Raw genomic sequence first — 23,201 nt, forward strand, 5'->3', positions numbered from 1 at the left:
GGGGAGAGGTACAAAGCTTTTTCAGCTGGATGAGCTCTAAATTTAGGAGTCATGACAACCTCATGGGTCAAATTAGGCCCACGTGCAGGAGCTATCTGTTTCATTGCCTGGTAGAGATCAAATTGCTAAAGGGCTTCTATGCTAAAATTCAATTTAAAGGGGAAGAGAATATTAAAAATTTGCTAATTCTCCCTCATCTGCTAATTTCCCCCTGTATTTAATTTCTCCATCCACAAGCCAGGGTTCAAAACCAAAGCTGAACCTGGCTTGGAGAAATGAAGGAAAAGGGGCAACAACAGGCACCAAGAATTTCAAAAGAACATTTCTGTAGCAGACAAAAGACAAATAAATGGGTCTCTGAACAGATCAAGCCAGAAATCTCCCGGAGCCAAGATAACAAATCTGAGGCTGTCGTACGTTGGCCACTCATGAGAAGGCATAAATCATTGGAAAAAACAATAATGCTAGAAAAGGTGGAGGGTAGAAGGAGGAAGGCCTCATGCTGATGGTGGACTCTATTAAGTGACCAGGAGTATGGTTTTCAGGAGTTGGGTAGAGCGTGGGTCAGGGGATCTTGGGGTCTCATTAATAGGGTCGCCATGGGTTGAGATTGAGGTGGTAACAACAACAAAAAAAACAGGCAATGTGTTTTCTTCAGGGTGTGCATTGGAAGCACTTTACCTTCAGGCCTTGGAGAAAAAACAACTGTGGTCCATGGTTCAATTAATGGTCTGGCCCAGAGTCAGTTAACACCTCTTAGCAGGAAGAAGACTTTTTAAATACCAAAGTACATTTTGGATTATAATGAATTTTTGTCTTGGTTCAAACATTAAAATGGTCAAACAATGAAGGCAGTGTTAACACAATGAGTTGATGTTTACTAGCTGAAACTATGGCCCAGCACACACGGGCAAGAAGCAGTGTGGCCGTGCCGATTCTAGGGTTCGGAATCTAAATGTGCCATCACCGCCATCATACCAGTCTCCCGTCCATACAGGGGCTGCCATGATGACGTATGTGATAGGTAGCGTCCGCACATTGTGCACAGGAAGCGGCATCATAGGGTTGTGAAGCATTGCGCCCTTATGCGCCACAAAGAAGAGCTGCGTTTGACACCACTTACTGCCAAGGCTCAGTCCTATAGATTCTGGGTTTGTAGTTTTATGAGAGATTTAGCCTTCTCCGTCAGAGAGCTCTGGTGCCAGAAAAACAACTACAAACTTGGAATTCCACAACACTTACCATGACAGTTAAAGTAGTGTCAAACTGCATTATTCTACAGTGCAGTGATTAGCCCAAGGTAGTCATCTGAACATAGAGCGCGGGACTCTAGTACAAAACACACTCTTTTCCATACTTATTAGGCCAAACACCCACACTGTATGAAACACTGAACCAAGGCAATCCTAGTTTTTTTTGCATGCTGTCCAGCTGGATTTGCTTCACAAGTATTAAACAAGAAAAGGCTTCTCTATTTCTGAAATTTGAAGAAAAGAAATATATCTTTATCGTACACTGGGACTCTTATACGCCATGGATGTTTTTGGTTTTGGATGAATGACAATTTGAATTTAAAAAAGGGTAAAAGGCGACTTCTGTACATCTTCCCCTAGCATGTGAAGCTTGCAATGAATCTCTCTGCTGCTGTATGATCTAACAGGTGTTTCTTCAGGAGGCCACAGTGGGAAAGAACATCTGGAGCTGACAAGAGTCAGGAGACTTTTCTTTTTAGTTCTATATATAATAGGCTAATAGATATGAACTGACCTCTGGAAATTTCTCTCCCTCAGCCAAGTACTATGTTTAGTGTAATACCACTGATGCACTATGAAGGAGAGTCACTAATCCTCCCTAGGAGGCAGGACTTCAGTGGTTTATTGTGGAGGGTGAACCTCAGACTCGTCAGGGGGTCTTAACTTATAATTGGTTGAAGAAAGTGTTCCTCCATCCTTACAGAAATAAAACATATTGCTGCAATATATGCTTCCACAGGAACCATAACACTACATATTTACACCCTAGGTGTGGCAAGTATGCTGTCCCACTTTTCACTGGACACAATTGCCCTATATTAACTGGGATTAACACATATGATATGAATAATCTTTTTTTCTTTTTTCTTTTTTTTGTAGCAAGATATTTTAATATTTCAATAATCAATTAGCACAGTTCTGATCCACATAAAATGTAGATTTGAGGCCTAAGCAGAAGGACCAGAAAAACACAGGGCGAGTCCATGCTTTCCTGTCCCCCATCTGACATGGAGGAAGCATTTGTCTGCAATCACATGGCCAGGCACAATGTTTCTAACATCAAATAGCAGCGGGTTCTACCATGTGTAGCAATACAGACAAAGTTTGGGGCATGCAGGGCATCTGATCAGTCAGGGCTTGCAGCGTTTCCAAGAAACTCTATGGCAAACAACGGGTCAATTTGACCTACGTTAAGGTCCTACTGCTCTGGGATCGGGGTGGTTCAGCGGATCTATGTCTGGTCTGGCAAGATTGAACTCGATCCTGGCCCAGGGTTTGGGCTGTGTCATCCAGGGGGGAAGTCACAGGGAACCCATGCTTTTGGCCTGCATGGGCAACCCCTCAAAGACCATAGCATCTTCACAGAGGCAGATGGGGAATGACCTGTTGTGCCTCGAAAACGGAGGTATTTCAGCTGCTCTTCCAGCCTTGAACCAAGCCACTTGGTAATAGCTGCTGGAATCTCCCCACATTGCTTCAGTTCCCGAGAGGCTTCTAGAATTAACTTTGGATTATGCACTTCTCTTTAATAACGGGATAAAGCATGATGTTTTGTAATGGTGATCCTATCACAGCTTTGTAGCCAATTCATGCTTCTGCTGTTGTTTAATGAATGGTAAAATTACAATGAATAGCTGTCAATGGGGCGTTAACCTGTTACTAAAGTATTTGTGATTCTGGGATAATTCAAAGAGAAGGGGAATTATTATTATTATTATTATTATTATTATTATTATTATTATTATAGCACCATAAATTGCATGGCACTTACAGGCATCATCAAACAGCATTAACCTATCAATGGCAAACAATCTAAAAGTCATAAAATATAAACTATTCAAAACATCATATAACCTACCAATGGCATACAATCTAAAAGTCCTAAAATAAACTATACAAAATTAAGCAGTATACAGTTAAAATACAAACTGTAAAAACAATAACATATAATCAAATATAAAATTATAAAACAATATTAAAATATGAGATTACTCGATCCATCACAACAGTCACAATGAAGGCAAGCCCCGTACTCATGAGGAGCAATCACTTCATTTGATAGAAGAAACAGGATTGAAAGAGGCTTCTCTTGCAACCCCTTCACTCCCGATGAAGCATGCTACTTACTGAAACTCAATAGTGATGAGTAAATGGAGCAGTGTCTTATAAGATGCATTGGCAACCTATTACCAATTTGCAATTGTGTTGTAGTGGAAAGAAATAGCTGCTGTTTCGGATGTTTAAAAAGCTGCAAAGCGCTCGGAGGAGAAGCTTTGTGCAATAATCTCTTCCTCAGGAGAAACCCTTAATGGACCCTTTCTCTCATGAGGAATCCTTTGCTGCAGCCCAAACATTTCTCTAGGGAAGGGGTGAGCAAGTAAGTCTGGAGTTTGCAGGCAGCACCGAGGGCTTTTTTCCTGAACCCCCCCACCACAAGTCCCAGAGGGGTTATTAAAACAAACAAATGTTTTATGCTAAAAAATGCCCCCAAAGAGCCTCTTAGGATGTGGGGCACTTCCCAACATATGGAGGCCCTGCCACCACCTTCTGAGATTTCATTTTGGCATTGAATTGTTCTATTTTCTTTTTATTTGCCCTAGATTCTGTCTCATACATCTCTCATTCTGCAGAATGAAGCTTTAGTATCCATGAATTTTTTATCCATGGATTCAAGCATCCATGGCTTGAAAATATTTCCCCAAAAGTATAAATTCCAAAAAGCAAACTTTGATTTTGCAATTTTATATAAGGGAACCATTTTACTATGCCACTCTGTTTAATGGGATTTGAGCATCCATAGATTTTTATAGCCCACAGTGGATCCTGGAACCAAACCCCAGCAGATACAAAGGGCCCACTGTACATACACTTGTCATGGTTTATCTGATGCTGAACAAAAGCTACTGTAGAGGAACCAAGAAGAAGGCTGAGGGAAATTTTCCTCTTCGTGCCAACTTTTTCTCTAATTCCAAGAGCATGTTTGTCTTTTGGTCTATAATGGCAGCATGTCACTGTGAAGAAATGCTTCCTGTGGCTGTTAACAGTTTTACCTATCCTTTGCTCTAGTCTGTAGAAGCCCGATCTTGGGAGTAAGAGATTATGCTGTGATGTTTTACCAATCGTTTCTTCCTTTGAGGTTAATGATTGCCAAACAGTAGATCTGAGCAACAAGTGTCTGAACTATTCCTTTCTCCTTGCAATGAAAACAAGAATTCTACCATCACCCATGACATGGGTTGTAGCATCGCTACTACATACACACATGCCCCTCACTGACTTCCTTTCCCTTTTTTATCTCCATTTTAAAATCAAAATGCAGACTGCTCAGACTATGCACGGCTTCTTCACAAACTTAATGGTACAATAAAACAAGAAGTTGGTTCCATAATCTTACTATAAAGCAACAAATTAGGAACATGGGATATTGTTAGGAAGGATCTAATTAGGGGAATTTCTTAATTTAGCTCAAATTGTTGAGAGGGAGGGTCCTAACAACACCCTTGAAAGACCGTGAACTTTTAGCGCACAGGCCCAGGGAGGCGGCTAAGAACGCATCTTAGCGCACAGGGAAAATGCTGCTGCTGCCGCCAAACTTTCCCATCACGTTCTGGCTGTGTCCCAGGGGGCGATTTTCAGGCAGCGTTCTTTGCTGCCTCCTGTCCCCATCACATTCCTTTTTAGAATGCGACAGGCCCGTTCCAGGGCCTGCACGATAAAGTTCCGTGTCCCATAGTGTATACTGGAGGATCAAATGATCCCTTGAGAGACAACGCTGAGACAGACTGCTCCAATTAATTCTAGACATTTATTAAAAGGGAAACAAACACATAGCAAAGGACACACACATACACAATTCTCGATAAAAACAAAGGAGGGAAATTTGGGAGAGAGTTGAGAGAGGCAAATCTATGGGAAATACTTACCTCCGAAGCCTTCTCCAGGAACCCAATGTAGATGTAGATGGTGGAAGGACACAACCACCGAAATGTGGGGGGAAATGGCCAAATCAGAGTCTGGTCTAATGTGAAGCTAGGCTGACTATGGCACACCAAGATGAGCTGATCTAAAGGTCATATAGGCAAATTCTAGCCTCTAGCAATGAGATCAATGGCTTCGCTGCAGCCGAGGCAAAGGGTGTAAAGACCTGGGCTTTTGTTAAGCCAAGGTGAAGAATAGTCTAGCCAATGCACTTGAGTCTGAACACAATCGAGGACGGCAAACAGATGAATGGGTGGCCATTGATTTAATCACTGGGCCATTGAGTGTGAGACTGAAAACAAACAGCCAGTATTGTGTTGGTTTTTTTTTTTTGAGATGATGGCTTTTCTTGTTTAGCAGCTCCCAAATTTCCTGTGGGGAATTTCCAGTTATGCTCTCTAGGGCTCCTACCCCCTTCTTTGCAAGCTGCATACATATCTTTGCTTTGGTGGTGCCCCTAGGAGGTGAACTTGGGGTCAAAGTGAATTCCACACACACTCCAAAATTTAATAAATCTATATGCTCTAGCACTATTCTTTTAATATCAACTCAACTGGAAGGATAAATTAGTCCCACCCTATGTAGGTTGACTCACAACTGTACAAGGCTCAGTATGGCACTAGACATAATGCAGTTTCTGACTTATGATGACTCTAAGGAGAACCCATCATGGAGTTTTCTTGACAAAATTTGTTCAGAGGTGGGTAATACCTCAGGAAAACAAAAGAACATAATTGGGGAAATTCAGGTGCATTGGGGAAATTCAGGTGCATCCCTCACCTAGGTATCAAACTATATGTTATTATACCTTTAAAACATCTACATTACTAGCCAGTTCACAGACTCTACAGACAAAAGCGCAACAGAGGAAAGTAGCCTTTGGTGTGGTAATTTGGCTTTCTCATTAAAATATTGTTCTGCTTTGATGCTTATAAGAAAGACAGATGGCAATAAATCATGGCTGTCTGATTACGAGGAAATGGAGGCATTGTTATTGAATGGTTCTAATTTGGGACATTAGGTTTTATCTCTTGACAGAGGTCAAAAAACTGTAATTCGGTACATGGGCAAGGCAAGCCATGCAGGAGATTGAAAACTAGACTGTGACATTCCATTGTTCCTTCGTAGACTAGAATACAGCTTTGGATTTAATGTGTTTGAGTGTGCACATAAAGTGTCCAAAGCCAGCTACTAGTCCCATTAATTTTAGCACAAAGCAAGCCACATTTTCCAGTGGATGAATACACCCAAGTTCAAGGAGGTGGTCCCTAAACCATGAAGGTCTCTAAGGGCAAACCTTGACCAATTGTTAGCTAGTTCGAGAAGGGCGGGTATAGGAAGTGTGAATTATCTGACACGGTTTCTGTCATGATCTATATCAACCAGCGCATCTCCTTCATCACTTGAACTGGATAATTTGCACAGATCAAATGGCATCTCATCTCCACCTGGCCCTTTTATGGCTCTTGGTTTATCTGTGTAAGAGAGAAAGGGAGGCAGGGATGGGGAGGGAAGGGCTGAATTTGATAGCAGTTGGAGAGAGACATTGCTTCTCCTTAGTGTGCATAAATAATTTGTGTTTTATCACTGTCCCTTCTGGTCAAACAGCTTTGGGAAATTGTTGGAGAATAACATAAAATCTCTTTACCAGGCACAACTGTAGAGTAATTATGCACACAACAGGCAGTGATCTCTCTTTCAAACTACATTTGGTCCTGTTTCCCAATTTAGGAAACAGAGTCAGGGTGAGCAAGTAATGAGTGTTAGTTTGCAGAGAGAAATTTTATTTTCTTGCATTTTGTGCAGCTACCACCTTTTGTTCCTGACCATGAGTTTACCCCATACAATCCACAAGACCCCAACCTTTCTCCCTGTGTTCTTTCTTTATCCCCATAAGTTTCTTCTGATGGAAAGGAGCAAGAGCTGCTTTCTCAAATGCCCAGGTGGGCATCGAAGCCACTTGGAGAAAACATCATGATGTGGTGCTTCCAGAACAACACAGACCATAGCTGGATGTACTGGTATCAGCAGAAGGCAGCTGGACAGCCGCTGGAGTTGATCGGAATACTGATTAGAGGATCTCCAAAACCAACGTTTGAAGATACATTTAAAGACAAAGGATTTGCGATACAAAGTCACCAAGAAAAACACTGCTCATTGCAAATAAGCAAGCTGAAAGCTGAGGATGTAGCCATGTACTTTTGTGCCTCCTATACCACAGTGCTGCAAACCTCCAGGTGTTCCTCACAAAAACAGGGATATAATAGGGTCTGCTGTGTGCAAGACACAAAGACTGACGTCCAGTGTTATTTTGAAACAAAAGAAGAAACTGGGGAGCATGTAACAGAATCCACAGAAGAAACCGAAGACACATTTCAAGATGCTCTAAAGAGGGTTGTTTTATTAGTTTTTAAAAATGTCTATTTCAGCCCATACATATTCTTTAGACCTTCTTCACAGGCAATATAAAATCATAAAAGAACAAGACATAAGCACATGAGTATACAAAGGCAGCTTGTAGCACCTCTGAGACTAAATGAAAGAGAGAGGCTTTTGTATACTTGAGCCTACTTCCTCAGATGCATGTTTTGGAATGGAGATCTAAAAGATTTGTGTTTCAGAATGACAATCCAAATTTGAAATCTTGTGGATCTGGAGATGTGACAAGTACAGTTTTGACAATGGTTGTTGGGGGATATAGGCAGCAAGAAAGCAGCCAAGGAGAGCAGATAACCATATGAATGAGTATTAGAATGTAGTATGGGAAACAGAGGATGATGTGATGAATGGGTCAAGGGCACCCTGACACACAAACAACCTATATAGGTCTGTCTCTGGATTCTCTTCTCCAAAACATGTATCTGAGGAAGTAGCAATAGCAATAGCCAGTACATTTCTATACCGCTTATCAGTGCACTTAAGCACTCCTTAAGCGGTTTACAAAGTGTAAGCTAATTGTTCCCAATAAGCTGGGTATTCATTTTAGCAACTTTGGAAGAATGTCAGGCTGAGTTGACCCTGAGCCCCTGGCAGGTATTGAATTGGCTGCAGTACTGGCATTTAACCTCTGTGCCACCAGGGTTCAAGTCTGTAAAAGCTCATGCTTCCACCTTCTCTCTTTCACTTAGGATGATATCACACGGGAGGAATGTCTCCCAATTTTGAAAACCCACCCCAAAGCCAAAGTAGTGCAAATGCAAAAGAAGTTATCATATGAGTACGCACCCTCTGTAGTCTAGAACAGCTGCTTTTCCTCCTGGCTGTTGGGAAGACCTAGGAGCCCCAGAAGCCAAAACAAAAACAGAGGTTCATGGGAATTGATGTAGTAGGAATACCAGGGCCACAGCAGACATGCATATCACACCAAACAACACCACACTGAATGCAAAGTAGCCTGGGAATAGGATTTGTGAACTCCCTAGTTCACTGAATTTACTTAAGTGTGGATTGATTCGTGCTTGTGTTCGGAGTGCATTCGGAATGTGAGCGAATGCGTCTGATAACCTTTCACGCAATAACGTGAATACGCATGATTGCGTTCAGGATGACACTGGATTATACTTCCAATTTCAGTCTTGTGATATTGTCCTTAGTCTCAAAGGTACTACAAGATACCTTTGCATCCTGATTTTCCAGACTAACACAGCTATGTATTTGAGTTATACAATGTAAGTACATGATGTCACGTTACATAAAATCATAATTCCATGGGTTCATTGCCTGTGGCCTGTGCATACCTATTTAGAATCAAATACAAAGTACAAAAATGGGGCTATAGAGACACAAAAGCTGAAGTGAAATGTCATTGTTAAAGAGCAGTCACAATAGTATTGCCCATGGTGGTTGCTTGGATTGACAATGAACATCTCCTACCCAGGTGAACACAAACACAGCAGCAAGATGGGCACTGACAAACATCTGACGAACAATGTAAAATATATCTGGGAACTGGGGGGTGCCAGCTTGATAACATCATGAATGCCGGACAATCAGCAACCTCTCCTGCTGGCTTTTCTCTTGTTTCTTACTTTAGCCATGTTGAAAACTGCTGTAACTGTTTCACACCCTCTCTCAAAGAAAGATAATGAAGAAATAAAAAGAATTTTGCTCTGGGAGAGAAACATAAGTAAGAAAGATCCAATAATCTCTATCACTGCTGTAAAAACACATGTCTATTCATTATTTATTTTTTTAAAAATCGTACTACCAAGAAAAACATGCACATTTGAAGCCATGGGTGGGTAAAGTCAAATATTCCAGATATTGTTGGACTATAAGTCCCCTCTGTCTCCAGCAGCAACCCAATAGTGAGGAATGACATGAGTTGCAGTACAGTGGGCCCTTGGTTTCAAGATGCCTTCCCCCATGATTACCAAAATCCATGGATGCTCAAGTCCCATTTATATAATGGGGTATAAAATGGTGTCGCTTATACTGAATGACAAAATCAAGATTTGCTTGTAGGAATTTAGAATTATTATTATTTTTTTGAGTAGATTCAAGCTGTGGATGTTTGAATGCATGCATAATGAATCTGTGGATATGGAGGGCCAATTGTATGATAATTTCTTGAAGGCAAAATGTGGCCTTAAAGAAAGACGACTACCCTGCCCATTTTGCTCTTTCTCTCGCTCAGTCTTTCTCTCACAGACACCTCTTTGTTGACCTCAAATAATTATCCCCTTGGGATCTTATAGTATGATTTAGAGCAGTGCTTCTCATGCTCTCTGATCTGGAGTTGGCCATTTTCCTCTCTAATGTGCCAGGGACCCATATCATATTTATGCCTATGGGAAACTCTCTATGAACCAGCAGCCAAAGACTCACAGGCCAGTCCATTGACCACCACTTTGAGTAGCACAGACATATAGAGTCAATTCATATGTAATTCTACATGGAAATAATTGCTCATTTAAGCGTTCGATGAATCAGGAAGGAACATGTCCACACCTGTAGCTCCTCCTTTCACAATTCAGATAAGCTGATTCATCTGACGCCAGGAAATGTGATATCACCCCCAAATAAAAGATATTTCTTGAGAGACAATAGTTAGAGCTTGAAATCAGCTGGAAAGGCTATCAAAAGTGATACTGAAGAAACATGTATGGAAGAATGAACATTTTCATTCCAGATTCTCTCATAATTAGTTATCATGTTGTCACATTTGGGTATTTAAAATGTTTCACATCTATTTCCACTGTAACCCTTACAGTCACCCTTTCACGTATGGTGGTAGTGGTGACTATTTATTTTATTATCATATCATATTAAATTGTATTAACTATACTGCATTACATTATATTATAATAATAGAGATGAGCTAAGTCTGAACTGGAATTTTCCACATCACTGCTTGCATTCTTAACCAGTAGACTGTATCATTGTTTATATTTTTATTATTATTATTATTGCCATCATCATTTATTTATATAGTGCCATCCATGTACATGGCATTAAAAGTGGGTGTTTCACTTTTAAGGGTGGGTGGTAAAAGTATTATTCTTCCCCGTGTATTTTAATACTTCAGCTAATTAAATGCTCTTTTCTCTGAACAGGAAAGCAGTTGGAACCTCTTCTTTCCTCACCATTAGAAGTCTTTTTTAAGCTAGAGATACCACTTTGAGCCAGTAGTATGCAAGCGTAAGAGAAGGAGGAGAGGAAATGTAGGCTACTGTGGCTTCCTCGCTAGAGAAGCCATTGAGGGACCATTGCACCTGCTTCCTTGCTTTTGATGGCTCCTGCCAGCTCCCCCAACTGTACCTTAGCTTGGCTGAACCTTTGTTCAGTTGCTGGTAATGTGGCGGAGCTCAAGGAAGAGACTCCTTTCTGTATGAGACTAAATCATTGTGGGGACAGGGGGACACAGTGATACATTTCTCTGAGAAGCCTTTACAAAAACCCTCTCTTCCTTCAATCAATAGGGTCTTGCCAGGGTTTTGCAATGGATAAACTCTACAGCCTCTTTAGAACCAGAACCCTCCACTTTTCCCACTGGAAAATCCACTTTTAATCTCTGACTGCACATTTTATACATTTAGGTTTATAATCTACAATGTATGGCTCTCATTTCCAAACCATAAGACTTTCAAAGGGACAGAAAATATTTTGGATACTTCCGAAATTCTCTCTCTCTACTTTTCGCCTTCTGTTGTCCATCTCTTCTTCTCCATTTCTCTCCTTCTCCCCTCTTAAAAAGAGCAAAGATAACCTTGCTTACAGAAAATGGCAGTGGCATTACTAGTATTTATGTATGTATGTATATTTTATTTTATTTTATGACCCCCCCTCCAAAGTAGTTGACATGGAATCTAGTCGTGCATCATCCAGGTGATGGCCACTGGGTTCTGGGTTTATTAGATGGATCTTCTTTTGACTAGATTGCTCATGATGTGATGGCACTGACTACGCGTGTATTCTCTGCTTATGAGTATAACCAGAAAAGAATAGTTTATCACTACTCCCAATAAGTTGCTTTCTGTGAATGGAATGGGAGAGATCATTGTAGGGCAATGTTTTAATTAGGCAATCTATGATTAACAGATGCTTAAATTTACTCTTAGTTATCAGATTTGTTAATCTCTTTCTGTGGGAAGCATGTTCTGGAGAGACACCCTGCTTGCTGAACATTGTGGAAGTATCTTTAGTTGATATTGCCAAGGCTGGTATCACCACATTTCAACAAAATCTTGCATTTTGGAGAAGAAAATTGGATCACTGTCCTAGGTAAGAAATTCTTAACTGCGGCTGCTGCTGTTTTTAACTACTTTGAGTCAATCCTGAACCATGGTGAGCCTGTGAATGAGATGTTTCAAAGACGCCCTATCCTTTACTCCTCTGCTTAGATCCTGCAATTTCATGCCCGTAATGGAGTATATAATTGAGTACAACAATTACTGTACTTGATTGTTAATATTTAATAGGCATTCTTTCTCCTCTATGTACCCTGGAAACTATAGTTTTACTGGGAACAGAGAACCACAGCACTCAACAAAAACTTGAATAGTATTGATTCTGTGGAGGAAGCCATGGTAATTAAATAAATACAATAGCAAAATAATTTTATAACTCATGCCTGTTCCTTTTCAGAACCTCATGTTCCTAAATAATTACTTCACTGCTAAATCACTCTGCTTTGTTCTTCAGTGTCTTAGGGTTACACAAATGGCCTCACGTCTGGGCACATATAAGGTTATTTTGCAGCCCCACATATTCTTTGAATTAAAAAAAACACCTTTAAAGTAATTTCCTCAGTCTATTCATCTCAAAGATAGTATTAGATAAGAAGAGAAGCGTAAGATGCAAAATGAATTTTGTGAAAGGGCTTTGTTTAAAAATAACACTAAGAAATAGCTATGTAGAAACAACTGAGTCCTGTGACTCAGTTTATGGGCAAGATTCCACTTCATTAGGTATATGATGTACATCCAAGATATATACATCTATAAGGGTTTGTAAAGAATGGGACCTAAGGTTGACATTAGGCAGAGAGAGGTGGCTGTCTTGGGAGGCAGATTCTGTATGTCAAGAAAGAAAGTGAATTGTTAGTTTTTGATGATGACAACAGTGATGGTTATGATTTTACTGTCAGAGAGGAAACAAAGAAGAAGTGCTTGTAGGATTTTCTGCTTCTTGGGCCAAATTGCTTTATGTACCATGTACCTTAACCTGAGTGGGTAGGTGCCATTGGCTGCTTTACCTGAGACAGCCAAACAGTTTGGGTCATGCTGGCAGGACTAAAAGGGCACGATACACGAAACACAGCAGCCCTTTTGTCTGCTACTCTTCACACATGCCACTATCTGTTTTGCCCCCATTTTCTCATTACTGTCTCTCAAGTGAAAAATAGCACTTCATTTCTTTGATAAAGTGAAGCTTTAATCCACAAAATTTTATGCTGCAATAAATCTCTCATCCTTAAAGTGTCACTAGACTCTTTATCTATTTTAGGTACATTGGACTAGCACAGCTGCCCCTCTGGAATTTGTCTGATAAGTTTGCTAGATGTCTTCCCCACTTTTACCACAGTTATCTTGGAAAAACAGAGAGGAGTCCAGCTGAAATTATATGAGATCAAGAGCTTTAAGTAACGAGGTTCTAGAATTAGGGATAGAAAGGTAGCCACTGAAGTGTCAGGCATCTCTGTTTCACTCCATATTTTCCTGTATCCAAAGATAAGAAATCCCATTATTTTCTGAAAACTTCATTGATGTATATATTTTGCTTGTTTAGAATGAGATAACTTGCCTATGAGCTCCTAAATCACTTTGTCTTAACCAGATAACTGCTACAGGAAATTTATTATTGTAACTCTGTTTGGTACTGTGTCAAACACCCAACTGTACTTCGGCCAAGGAACTCGGCTGACTGTACTAGGTAAGTTCCCCTAAGATCTTTTTGTTTGTTGCTGGTATGGGACACATTTTATTGTGATATTTTTTCAATACTGAAACAAATGGGATCTTGGAAGAGAATGGAAGCATTACCCAGTGGAAACAAATCTCAAAATAGAAAAAGCCACTGAATATGGAAGTACTAACCAAGGCCCGGGATGTATTCAGGCAGCAAAATTGGAGCCAGAAACATTGCAATAATATCAGGATGCCACCTGAATTAAGGGTTAAACCAGATTGAGGTAAAATGATTTAAATATCTGTGCGATAGAATATAGTGGGAGGTTGGGACTCAAGCAGCAGAAGAGGCAGCACTGACTCGAGAAAACACTATTACTTTTAGCTAACTGTTCTGTCACTGTGTTCTTATTCTGAAGCTCACTTTGGGAAGGGTACCCGACTCAAAGTACTAGGTAAGATAAACTCGTGGTTTATTGTACTCAAATACTGAAACTGGTTAATTTTGATGGAGATCTGGCAAAGCTAGAGTGTCTGGCATGTAAGTTGAACTGGTGGCAAAAATTAATTTGGGCTGTGCAGAAACCACCAAATTCACTTGGGATTTTGCTTTAGATGAAATCTAGGAGGTTATTCAGATGGTATAAATATTCCTGGTAGAATGTGGGTTGAATCTGTGTTGTTCACGTGCATTTTAATGCATCTTATTAAGTTTTTTTGAAGGATTACCAAAAAAACCACAAAACCCAGACTAATTGATCTCAGGGTCTGTTTTGGTTTGTTTTTTGAGTTTTCCTAAAAGATTCACATTGTCAGCTGTGTGAAGAACCAATATAGATAGACCTGGGATAAACTGGGATAAAACTCTGCATGTTTCAAATACATCTGCATCACTGAGTCCATCTTTATTCGCAGTGCCGCCACGCCTGGGCAACAGAACTCAAAAAGATGCACAGAAATGTGGTTCCAATAAAAAAAAAAGTGAACAACAAATTGGGGATGCATGAATGAGATTATTTGCATAGTCATATAGTGTAGATAACCCCTAGAAACAAATTGCAGATGTTGTGGAGTGTGTTATGGAACTCTTCCCCACATAAACTGCTGGATGTCCTTAAAACTCCACAGATGTTTTTCCTGAGGAGGAAATTTTAACTTGCCAATGAACCACTTTGGGCCTGGCAGACTGGCAAAGAATACATAGGAGCATCTCTATTCTGTGTCCTTTGCACTCAGTGTTCAACAGGATAGCTGTTTCAGTCTGCTACAGCAAAAAAAAACAGAGAGGCATGTGGCCTCTGCAAAACTAACACATTCAATGTATGCAAAGGATCTTGTAGCACCTTTGAGACTAACTAAGAGAAAGAAGTTGGTAGGATAAGCTTTTCGGACTAAACATACTTCATCAGATGCATGGATGAAGTAAATTTAGTCTATGGAAGCTTATGCTACCAATCTTTTTGTCTCAGTCTTAAAGATTGCACCAGACCCTTTTGGCTACTGATCCAGACTAACACAGTTATGTCTTTGATTTCTACCACATTTATTGTAGTATTCCAAGACATAGCCGTGTGAGTCTGCAACAACATAAAAAGATACAAAGGAATCCTGTAGCATCTTTTAAACTAACTGAGAGAAAGAGCTTTTCATGAGCTCATGTACTTCATCAGATGCCTAACAATGTTTACAGAAGTGTGATCATCAGCTCATCCAGAATCAATTCACAGAGAAGCTACTTTAGGTGACATTTGTCCTTCATGTGCGTTTTGACTCCACTGGAAAACACAGATTGTGATGTGATAAGAAATGTGTTTCAGATGAGATGAAATGCTATAAAATTTCTATCCCCAGTGTTAGATCTATAAAAGTCAGTTCATACAGATATAAGGTAGCATCACTGACTGTTATAGTCATGTCAGAGAGATGTGTGAACAGGGTGAGCAGCTGTCCTTCTTTTCAAGGATATGTTCTACATTCTGTTCAAGAGCAATTCCAAAATGCCCTCCATTTTGAGCATGACTAAGAAGCATGAATTTATATTTATATGAGTGTTTTTTAGTTTTTACTTTGTAATGTTTTACATGCTTTTTCCTCCTTTGTGATTAGGCTATCTGGTCACCTGTGAACCAACTGGCTCTAAGATTTTTTTGTGGTAGCTGATTGCATGCTTGGAGAGCATATAAGTGGAGAAACCTCAGTTCATCTCCTTTGCTTACAGCTTCAAGGAACTAAAGCAGAGAGCGAGATCAATGTTGGCAGGAAGCAGATGCTTTAGAAATGAAGTGCTCCCCATAATTAAACATGTGTGGCAGATTAGGAGGAAACAAATGTCTCTGCCTTCTAACAGCAATTCCAGTTCCTTTTCATGTCTTATTAGCCCTGCATAAGTTATGAAGTAACAGAGGGAGAGGGTATCTTTCTCACTGTAGAGTGGCTTTCTCAATGTAGTCATGTGGGAAGCCAAAAGGAGGTTTATTTCATGAGCCAGCTGGCTGTGCAACCACTGGGGAGATGCACTTTGGAACAGGGACCAAGCTGACTGTTTTAGGTAAGAAAACATACCTTTCTAAGTGGACCTCCACTCGGGTTAATTAAACAGCCATTTGACTCCATGTTCTTATATGAACAAAGTCAGACATAGCTTATATAGCAATGCAACGAATGATGTAGCAAAGTCTTTTTCATTTTAACAAGCAGCAAGTTTGAGTCCAAAATTTGTCTGCAGAACGACACCAAAGAAGACATTTTGAAACAGAAAATTGTTTGATCGTTTTTTCTCCATGTACCCATAGCCATACTGAAGGCCAAAATGTGCTTGCTAATAATGTACTGCCCATTCTAATGCTAAGGCTGACAGAGTCACACACACAGAGAAGAAGCAATTGTAAATGGGTACAGTTGGGTGATGAATGGGATGAAATGACACAGAAAGGGGTTGACTATGTTTGAAGTCTCTATTTTTTCCCCAGAGGCTCTCCTCATCTGTGTGAACCATATAATGAATAAACAGCAAATTCTGTGATTGTGTCATTTAGAAAAACAGGCACAAAAAGGATGGAATTGCAGTTGACCATGCTCATCATCTCTTAGTTCACGCATTGCATTACTGAAGGGTCAGTCTCAGAACAGGTGTCCCCAGTCTCAGAACCACCAGAAGTTTTGGATCACAATTTCCAGCATTCCTGACTATTGTCCATGCTGGGTAGGGCTGATGGGACTTATATTCTAAGACATCTAGAGGATGTCAGGTTGGAGAAAGACGCCTTAGGACAGCTGGGAGTGAGTTTGATAAAGTGTTTTGGATCTGGACTGGGGGACGTGGGTCTGACTTCTGACACAAACCTCACAGAATGGTTTTGAGGCTGACCATCTGTTCAGTCTCCTTCCCTGTGAATATTCCAAGGAAGAAGCATGCTTGTCTTTCTGAGCAACTTAGAAGGGGGGGAGAACAATGTAAAAAGCAAACAAATCCTTGTTACAGTGACATGCAGTTTTCACCCACTGAGAATTTTGGATGTTAGTGTTGCCTTCCTGAATCAGGTCACAGTCCATCTGGTCCAGCCTTGACAGTCTTTCCCCAACAACAAGTAGCCAGGGAAAAAAAGGAAAGCAAAAAGGTTCCTAGTAGCATTCACAGGCAATGATAACTCTCTGAAAGAGCTGCTTGCAGTCTTTGCCTATTCCCTTTGGTAACATTGTTTCACACTGTGTTACAACTCTCCATTGAGCTTTGGCCAAGGAACTCGACTGACTGTTTTAGGTAAGCAGAAAGAGACGGCTAAAGATATGGGATGAAAATAATTTCTCATAAACAGTTGAGCCTCCTCCTGCCTGGCTACAATCTTATTAAACAGGTACCAAGTGACCCTTGAGAGGCATGGGGTAGAAAGTGTTGACTCTGAGCTAGAGAAACCAGGACTGGCATCACTAGTCAGTCCTAAAGCTTACTTGAATGGCCACATTTTATCTCAGTTCACCATATGGGGTTGTTATGAGAATTAAATGGAAATACCCTGATATATATTCCCTTTGCGATACAGTGGGAGAACAATGACCAGTGCTCCAGAGAAGCATCTGATGAAGTGATCTGCCATTAGGAAAAGTTTATGCAATATAAAATTTGTCTTTAAGGTGTCACAAGACTTCTTTGAGGGGGGCTGCAATAAATAGACTAGCATGTGATGTGGGTGTGGGTGGTGATTTATTTCAAAAGCTATGCACAGGGGGTTTAAACTGTTTAAATTGTGTTTTATTGTTTTGTATTGTTTTAGTTTGTTAGCATTGAATTTGCCTATAAGCCACCCTGATATCATTTGATATAGGACAGGATAGAAATATTTCAATCAATCAATCAATCAATCAATGATGATGATGATGATACATTTGGGGTATGGAAAGTGGGCCAAACTGTGTGGATAAAGTTTTGTGTTGCTTAAATGGAAAGAAATAAGTAATACCTTGCATAGATGCTGAAGGGAAGGACAAGAGGTCTTCTGGTACAATCCTAAAGCTTTCCCTAGATCAGGTTGACTTACAAAGACAGTGCGCTGTGTAATGCTGATAAACTGCATTTTGGACAAGGAACACGGCTTACTGTATTAGGTAAGAGATAAGGGATTTATAGCCACATGAAATATGTATTTAACCTACTTATGTAAAATGTATAGTATGTAATTTATATAGCTGCAGTTGTCTTGCAGCAACAATAATTCTGCAATGTAGAGCAGTTTAGACATCATTTCTACATTGCATGCTGAGAGCTGAGTTTGAGGGATTGGCTGGAACTTTATAGGTTGAAGATGAGGCTCAGAAATACTTGTACAGATGGGGTAGGATGGGGACAGGGGAAGCAAAATCCGTCCAATAAAGTCCCACGACTTTCCCTAGATCAGGAACACTTACAGGGCTAATCCACTATATCACTGTATCAGATCAGGATCACGCACAGGCCTAATCTACTATACTTTGGCTTACTATTCTTTGGCTTGCTATACTATGGGAACTTTGGGCCCATGAAGAATTTAACTTATTTGTACAGAATTTATAGCATTTCACCTACATGAGCACAGTTCTCTTCGAGCAACAATAATTCTGCAAGGCATTACTAATCATCTGAATATTGTAAATTAGGAAATGAGTTTCAGGAACTGGATGGATGAGATTTTTTTTAAAAAGGAGAGAAAAAACTTCAAAAATAACTTATATAGATAATGATGGAGTGGGAGTAGGAGAAATAGTCCCTCCAATACAGTCCCAGAAGTCTTCCTATAGCAGGTTGACTTACAGGGAAGACGTGCTGTGCTTTCTCTGGTGAGAGACTTCACTTTGGTCAAGGAACCCGGCTGACTGTCTTAGGTAAGATTGGTGGGAAATATGATTAAATTAATTTATATAGGATATTTCAAGGGCTGAAAGTGATTTCCATATGTGATTACAGCTGCCTTATATCAATAATAATTCTATAATGTAGAACTGTAACGTAGAGCCAGCGTAGTGTAGTGATTTGAGCATTGGATTACAACTTTGGAGACCCATCTCTCCCATGAAAAGCTACTGAGTCACCTTGGGGAAGTCACACTCTCTCAGCCTCAGAGGAAGGTAATGGCAAACCTGAACAATTTTTGCCAGGAAAACCACCTTATATAGCTGCAGTTGTCTTGCAGCAACATTTCCATCAGTTGGAAATGACTTGACAGCACAATAACTCTCATTCTTGATAGTCCCTTTATTGCGAAATAATAACATGGATCAAGGCAAGGAACAACAACAATTAACAGACCCACCCCATCAGTTAAAATACACATCAATTTAAAATGACAAATAAGATATACAATCCACATTTAAAATTTATCATTTTAATAATATTTAGAATTAACTAGAATTTGAGGGCGAGAGACAGTTGTGGTATTCATAAGACCAGCCAGTGAATGTTTGTTTGGAAACTCCCAGTTCATATTTCTTTTCTCTGAACTTTAATATACTGATCCCTGAGGTCACTGTAGGACCTATAGTCTATATAAGAGTGGCAGGGAAATATACACGTGTGTGTGTGTGTGTGTGATGGATGTAGTCCTGGAGGAGACGTTCATCTATAGAACTAATTAGTTAGTTATATAAAATGAAAGAGACAGGGAAAAGGGAGGTCATGGAGTGCAATGTTTCACATTGAAATATTTAGAAGAGGGAAAGTCCAGTGGGCCCATCCACTAGGGAAGTGGGTTGAAAATTTGTAACAAAGGCAGGCTTTCATTTTGCCTTTTGAAAACAGGGCAAAGTATAACCAGTGTACACTTGGAAAGAGGCATTAGAAATGTGAGGGACTTTATAGTGGTCTTCCATATGAGAACTTCAGTTCTCTGTATAACTGCATTTCCCCCCATGATGTGCTCATGTGTTCTCAAGGAAACTTCAATGTGTCTCAGGAAAAGGAGATCCAGATGTATCCCAGCTGCCTCATTTTTTACTAGAAACAATTCATTTGGCACTTTATAGCATGGGGCTTGGAGAACAAGAATGGAGCGGAACAGGAAGGGAACGGATCAAGGAAAAATGTATCACACAGGAGAATGGCCGCGAATGCCGCCAGTAGTCCCCTAACAGTTCCCCATCTATCCCACAGCAGCCGATTTTGAAGAACGATTCTGAACAGTCCTTTAAAATGGCTGTTGTGGAACTGTTGGGGAACGATTGGGGACTCCCAGCAGTATCAGCGTTATTCTCCTGTGCAATAACATACGTTTTTCCCCTGTTCCGTTCTCTTCCTATTCCTTTCCGTTCCTGTTCTCCAAGGCCCGTGCAATAAACTTATCTATTTTGTTATGTTGTTTTTAGAGTTGCTCATGTTGTTAGCAAATATCTACATGCAGGCATAGCAAGGGAGAGACATGCCCTTCTGTTTGCTGACTCTTCCTTTCAAACAGTCATGCCAGTGCTCCAAGGAGGAAAAGGAAGGACTGAGGACCTTGTGATGTTTTTTTATACTAACATCTAGTTCTAACTTTGGCTTATCACTCCAATCTGCCTCAAAAGTCCACGCAGGACAAATTGTTACAGATACAACAGAGTAGAGATGGGGACTATGAGTTCCTCGAGATGTTGCTGAACTGCAGCCTCCATCAGCCGTAGCCAGTAAGGAATCTTGGGAATTGCAGCCACAAAGCATGTTTGCCAGCTATGCAATAGAGCAAACAAAGTCAGCCCTTAAGCAATGCACAAAGATTCAGAAAGGTAGTTTTCTTCCTCTACATATTGCAGAATTCTCTGCCAGCATGGGCCCTTGCAATTTTTAACAAGGGATGTGGCCCAGGCAGTGAGAGAAGGTATTACATATATTCAGGTCTCCTGATTTTCAGCTGTGTGATGTTGGAAAAAGGAGTGTTTTGGTCTTTGCTAGAGCAGGTTTGCCTACAGGGATATCAGGCTGTGTTCTGCAAATCAACTGAGTTTTGGACAAGGAACACGGCTGACTGTATTGGGTAAGAAATATATGAACTGTGCGCGAAATTGAAGTCCAGCATGGAATGGGGTGGGTTGGTCAAGAGGCAAAATAAATCAAATAAATAAGCTGCAATCCCCCAAAGTAATTTTCTAAGCATGAGGCTGAAGAGATACTGTCTTGCCCCCTCACTGACTTGTGTTGATAGGCAGTGGATGAATGGAAGCACTGCTGAACCCCATATCTATAGCCATCCTTCTCTTTACACCCCATTTCTGTGTTATTTATTTGAATAAATTCTAATTTGATGTGGCTCCAGATTGCCAAACTCTCTGCCAAGTAAAAATCACAGTGACTATAGTAGAACTGCATGCCAAACTGAGAGCTGACAAAGTTATAAGACTGCAGTTTGTTTACCACTTTGGAGGGAAAGGGATATTCATACTGCCTTGTACCTCTGTGCTCTGCATATGAGGTGCACTTTGGACCTGGAACCCGACTCACTGTTCTAGGTAGGATCTTCACTGGAAACGTTATGTGCATGCTTTGTTTAGTGTATTTGGTTTTGGAGAGGACAAGTGCATGATTTGGACTTAGCTATAGTTTATGTACCATTTCATGTCCCATGGAAATAAGTTGGATTTCTGAGTACAGTAATCATGTATAGTCTGAGATGTTGACAGCCTTAGAAAGTAGTTTGAATAAAAGATCCTGCATTACTTAGTTTTTGCAAATCCTGTTTGACCAGAAGCAAGAGGGAAAAATGTGTATAGCTATAAAGTAAAATGTATACATCTACCAAAACATTTTTAGTCTTTTTAAAAGTACTGACTTTTCTTGCTTTGATATTAGTAATACAGAGAGAAAGAAAACTGGGAAATCTAGAATATGACCATTGAAGAGAGGTGGGAAAGAAATAAAATTTAATAATAATAATAATAATAATAATAACAATAATAATATAACTGAATATTTCCTTATACTCTCACATTCACATACAGTGTAGTTATGGTGAGGGAGGTTATTGCCCTCAATAAAAATTCAAACCTCCCCAATGAAATTTTCCTTTAGACCACCAGATTTCTAGCATTTCAGAGAGTGAGACACTGAAAATTATTCACATCTAAATCTCATATTTCTGTGCTTGCATTCCCTTGATCACTTTGCCGGCTCTTTTTCTTTGGGTGCCAAAACTCCATTTCTAAATGCTCAACAGATATCTGAAGTTACTATACTACTAGAAATTTGGGGAGAAAAGGAAAATTTCATTTGGGGCGACAGAATTCTCATTTCAGACAGGCAGTGTCCTTATCTTGTCCCCTCTGTAACTATACCTCCGACGTACACACTTTATTGCTGTATCTGAAAAATGAGGGTGGGGAGGAACCAACAAAGCCATTTCTTGAAATCTCTTGAAAGATTTTTTCTCATGTTTTCAATATTAATAATACAGTTTTTATGTGCCAAACTTTATTTAAAGTGAACAGTGTTATGAATTGGTTTGGATGAAGACACTCATTTCCCCAGCTAGAAATAAGAACCTTAAGAATTGGTACAAATGCCTTGTCAGAAACATATGGAGTACTTTTTGATATGGCACTGTAGAGACTGTCTATGCTTTCTTGACATCAGTGATGTACTTTTGTAGTTTTGTAGAACTGTAGTTTTGTGAAAAAACTAGCCTTCTCTGTCAGAGAGCTCTGGTGCCATAACAAACCACCATTCCCAGAATTCCAGAGTATTGAGCCATGGCAGTTCAAGTGGTATCAAACCAGTTATTTCTGCTGTGTGGATGCAGTAAAAGTTAATAGAATTCCATGGAAATTATTTACAACATTAGCACAGGGTAAGGGACTGTTCCCATTGTTTTAATAGTTTCAGTTATTAAATATACAGGTAGAAACACAATGCTAATGAAAATGGTCAATTATGGTCTTGTAAGCAGCAATCCTATTTACTTGGGAATAAATTAATTTAAATAAACAGGCTTTAATCCTGAGTAAGCATGCATGGGATTGAGCTGCATATTGTTTCATGTCCATTTTTGTCTTCAGAATGAACTTGGCAGCTATGTTTATCAGATGAATAATGTTTCTATAAATCAGTTCAGGCCACTTCTTTTTTTGTTTGTTTCTTCAACATCACAGTTGCATTTTCTGTTCGAGAAACAGAAGCAGAAGAGAGGGG

At 40.0% G+C, this 23,201-nt stretch overlaps 1 gene segment (V, D, J or C); it reads left to right on the forward strand.

The window, feature by feature from the left end:
• LOC121920576 overlaps nucleotides 1-23,201 on the forward strand; it is a 66,877-nt gene that overhangs the window by 38,954 nt on the left and 4,722 nt on the right. The window contains 1 exon segment of the V gene segment in view: nucleotides 21,476-21,526. Coding sequence covers nucleotides 21,476-21,526 — 51 coding nt within the window.

This window comes from Sceloporus undulatus, chromosome 2, assembly GCF_019175285.1.
Source record: "Sceloporus undulatus isolate JIND9_A2432 ecotype Alabama chromosome 2, SceUnd_v1.1, whole genome shotgun sequence".
NCBI classification, from domain to species: domain Eukaryota; kingdom Metazoa; phylum Chordata; class Lepidosauria; order Squamata; family Phrynosomatidae; genus Sceloporus; species Sceloporus undulatus.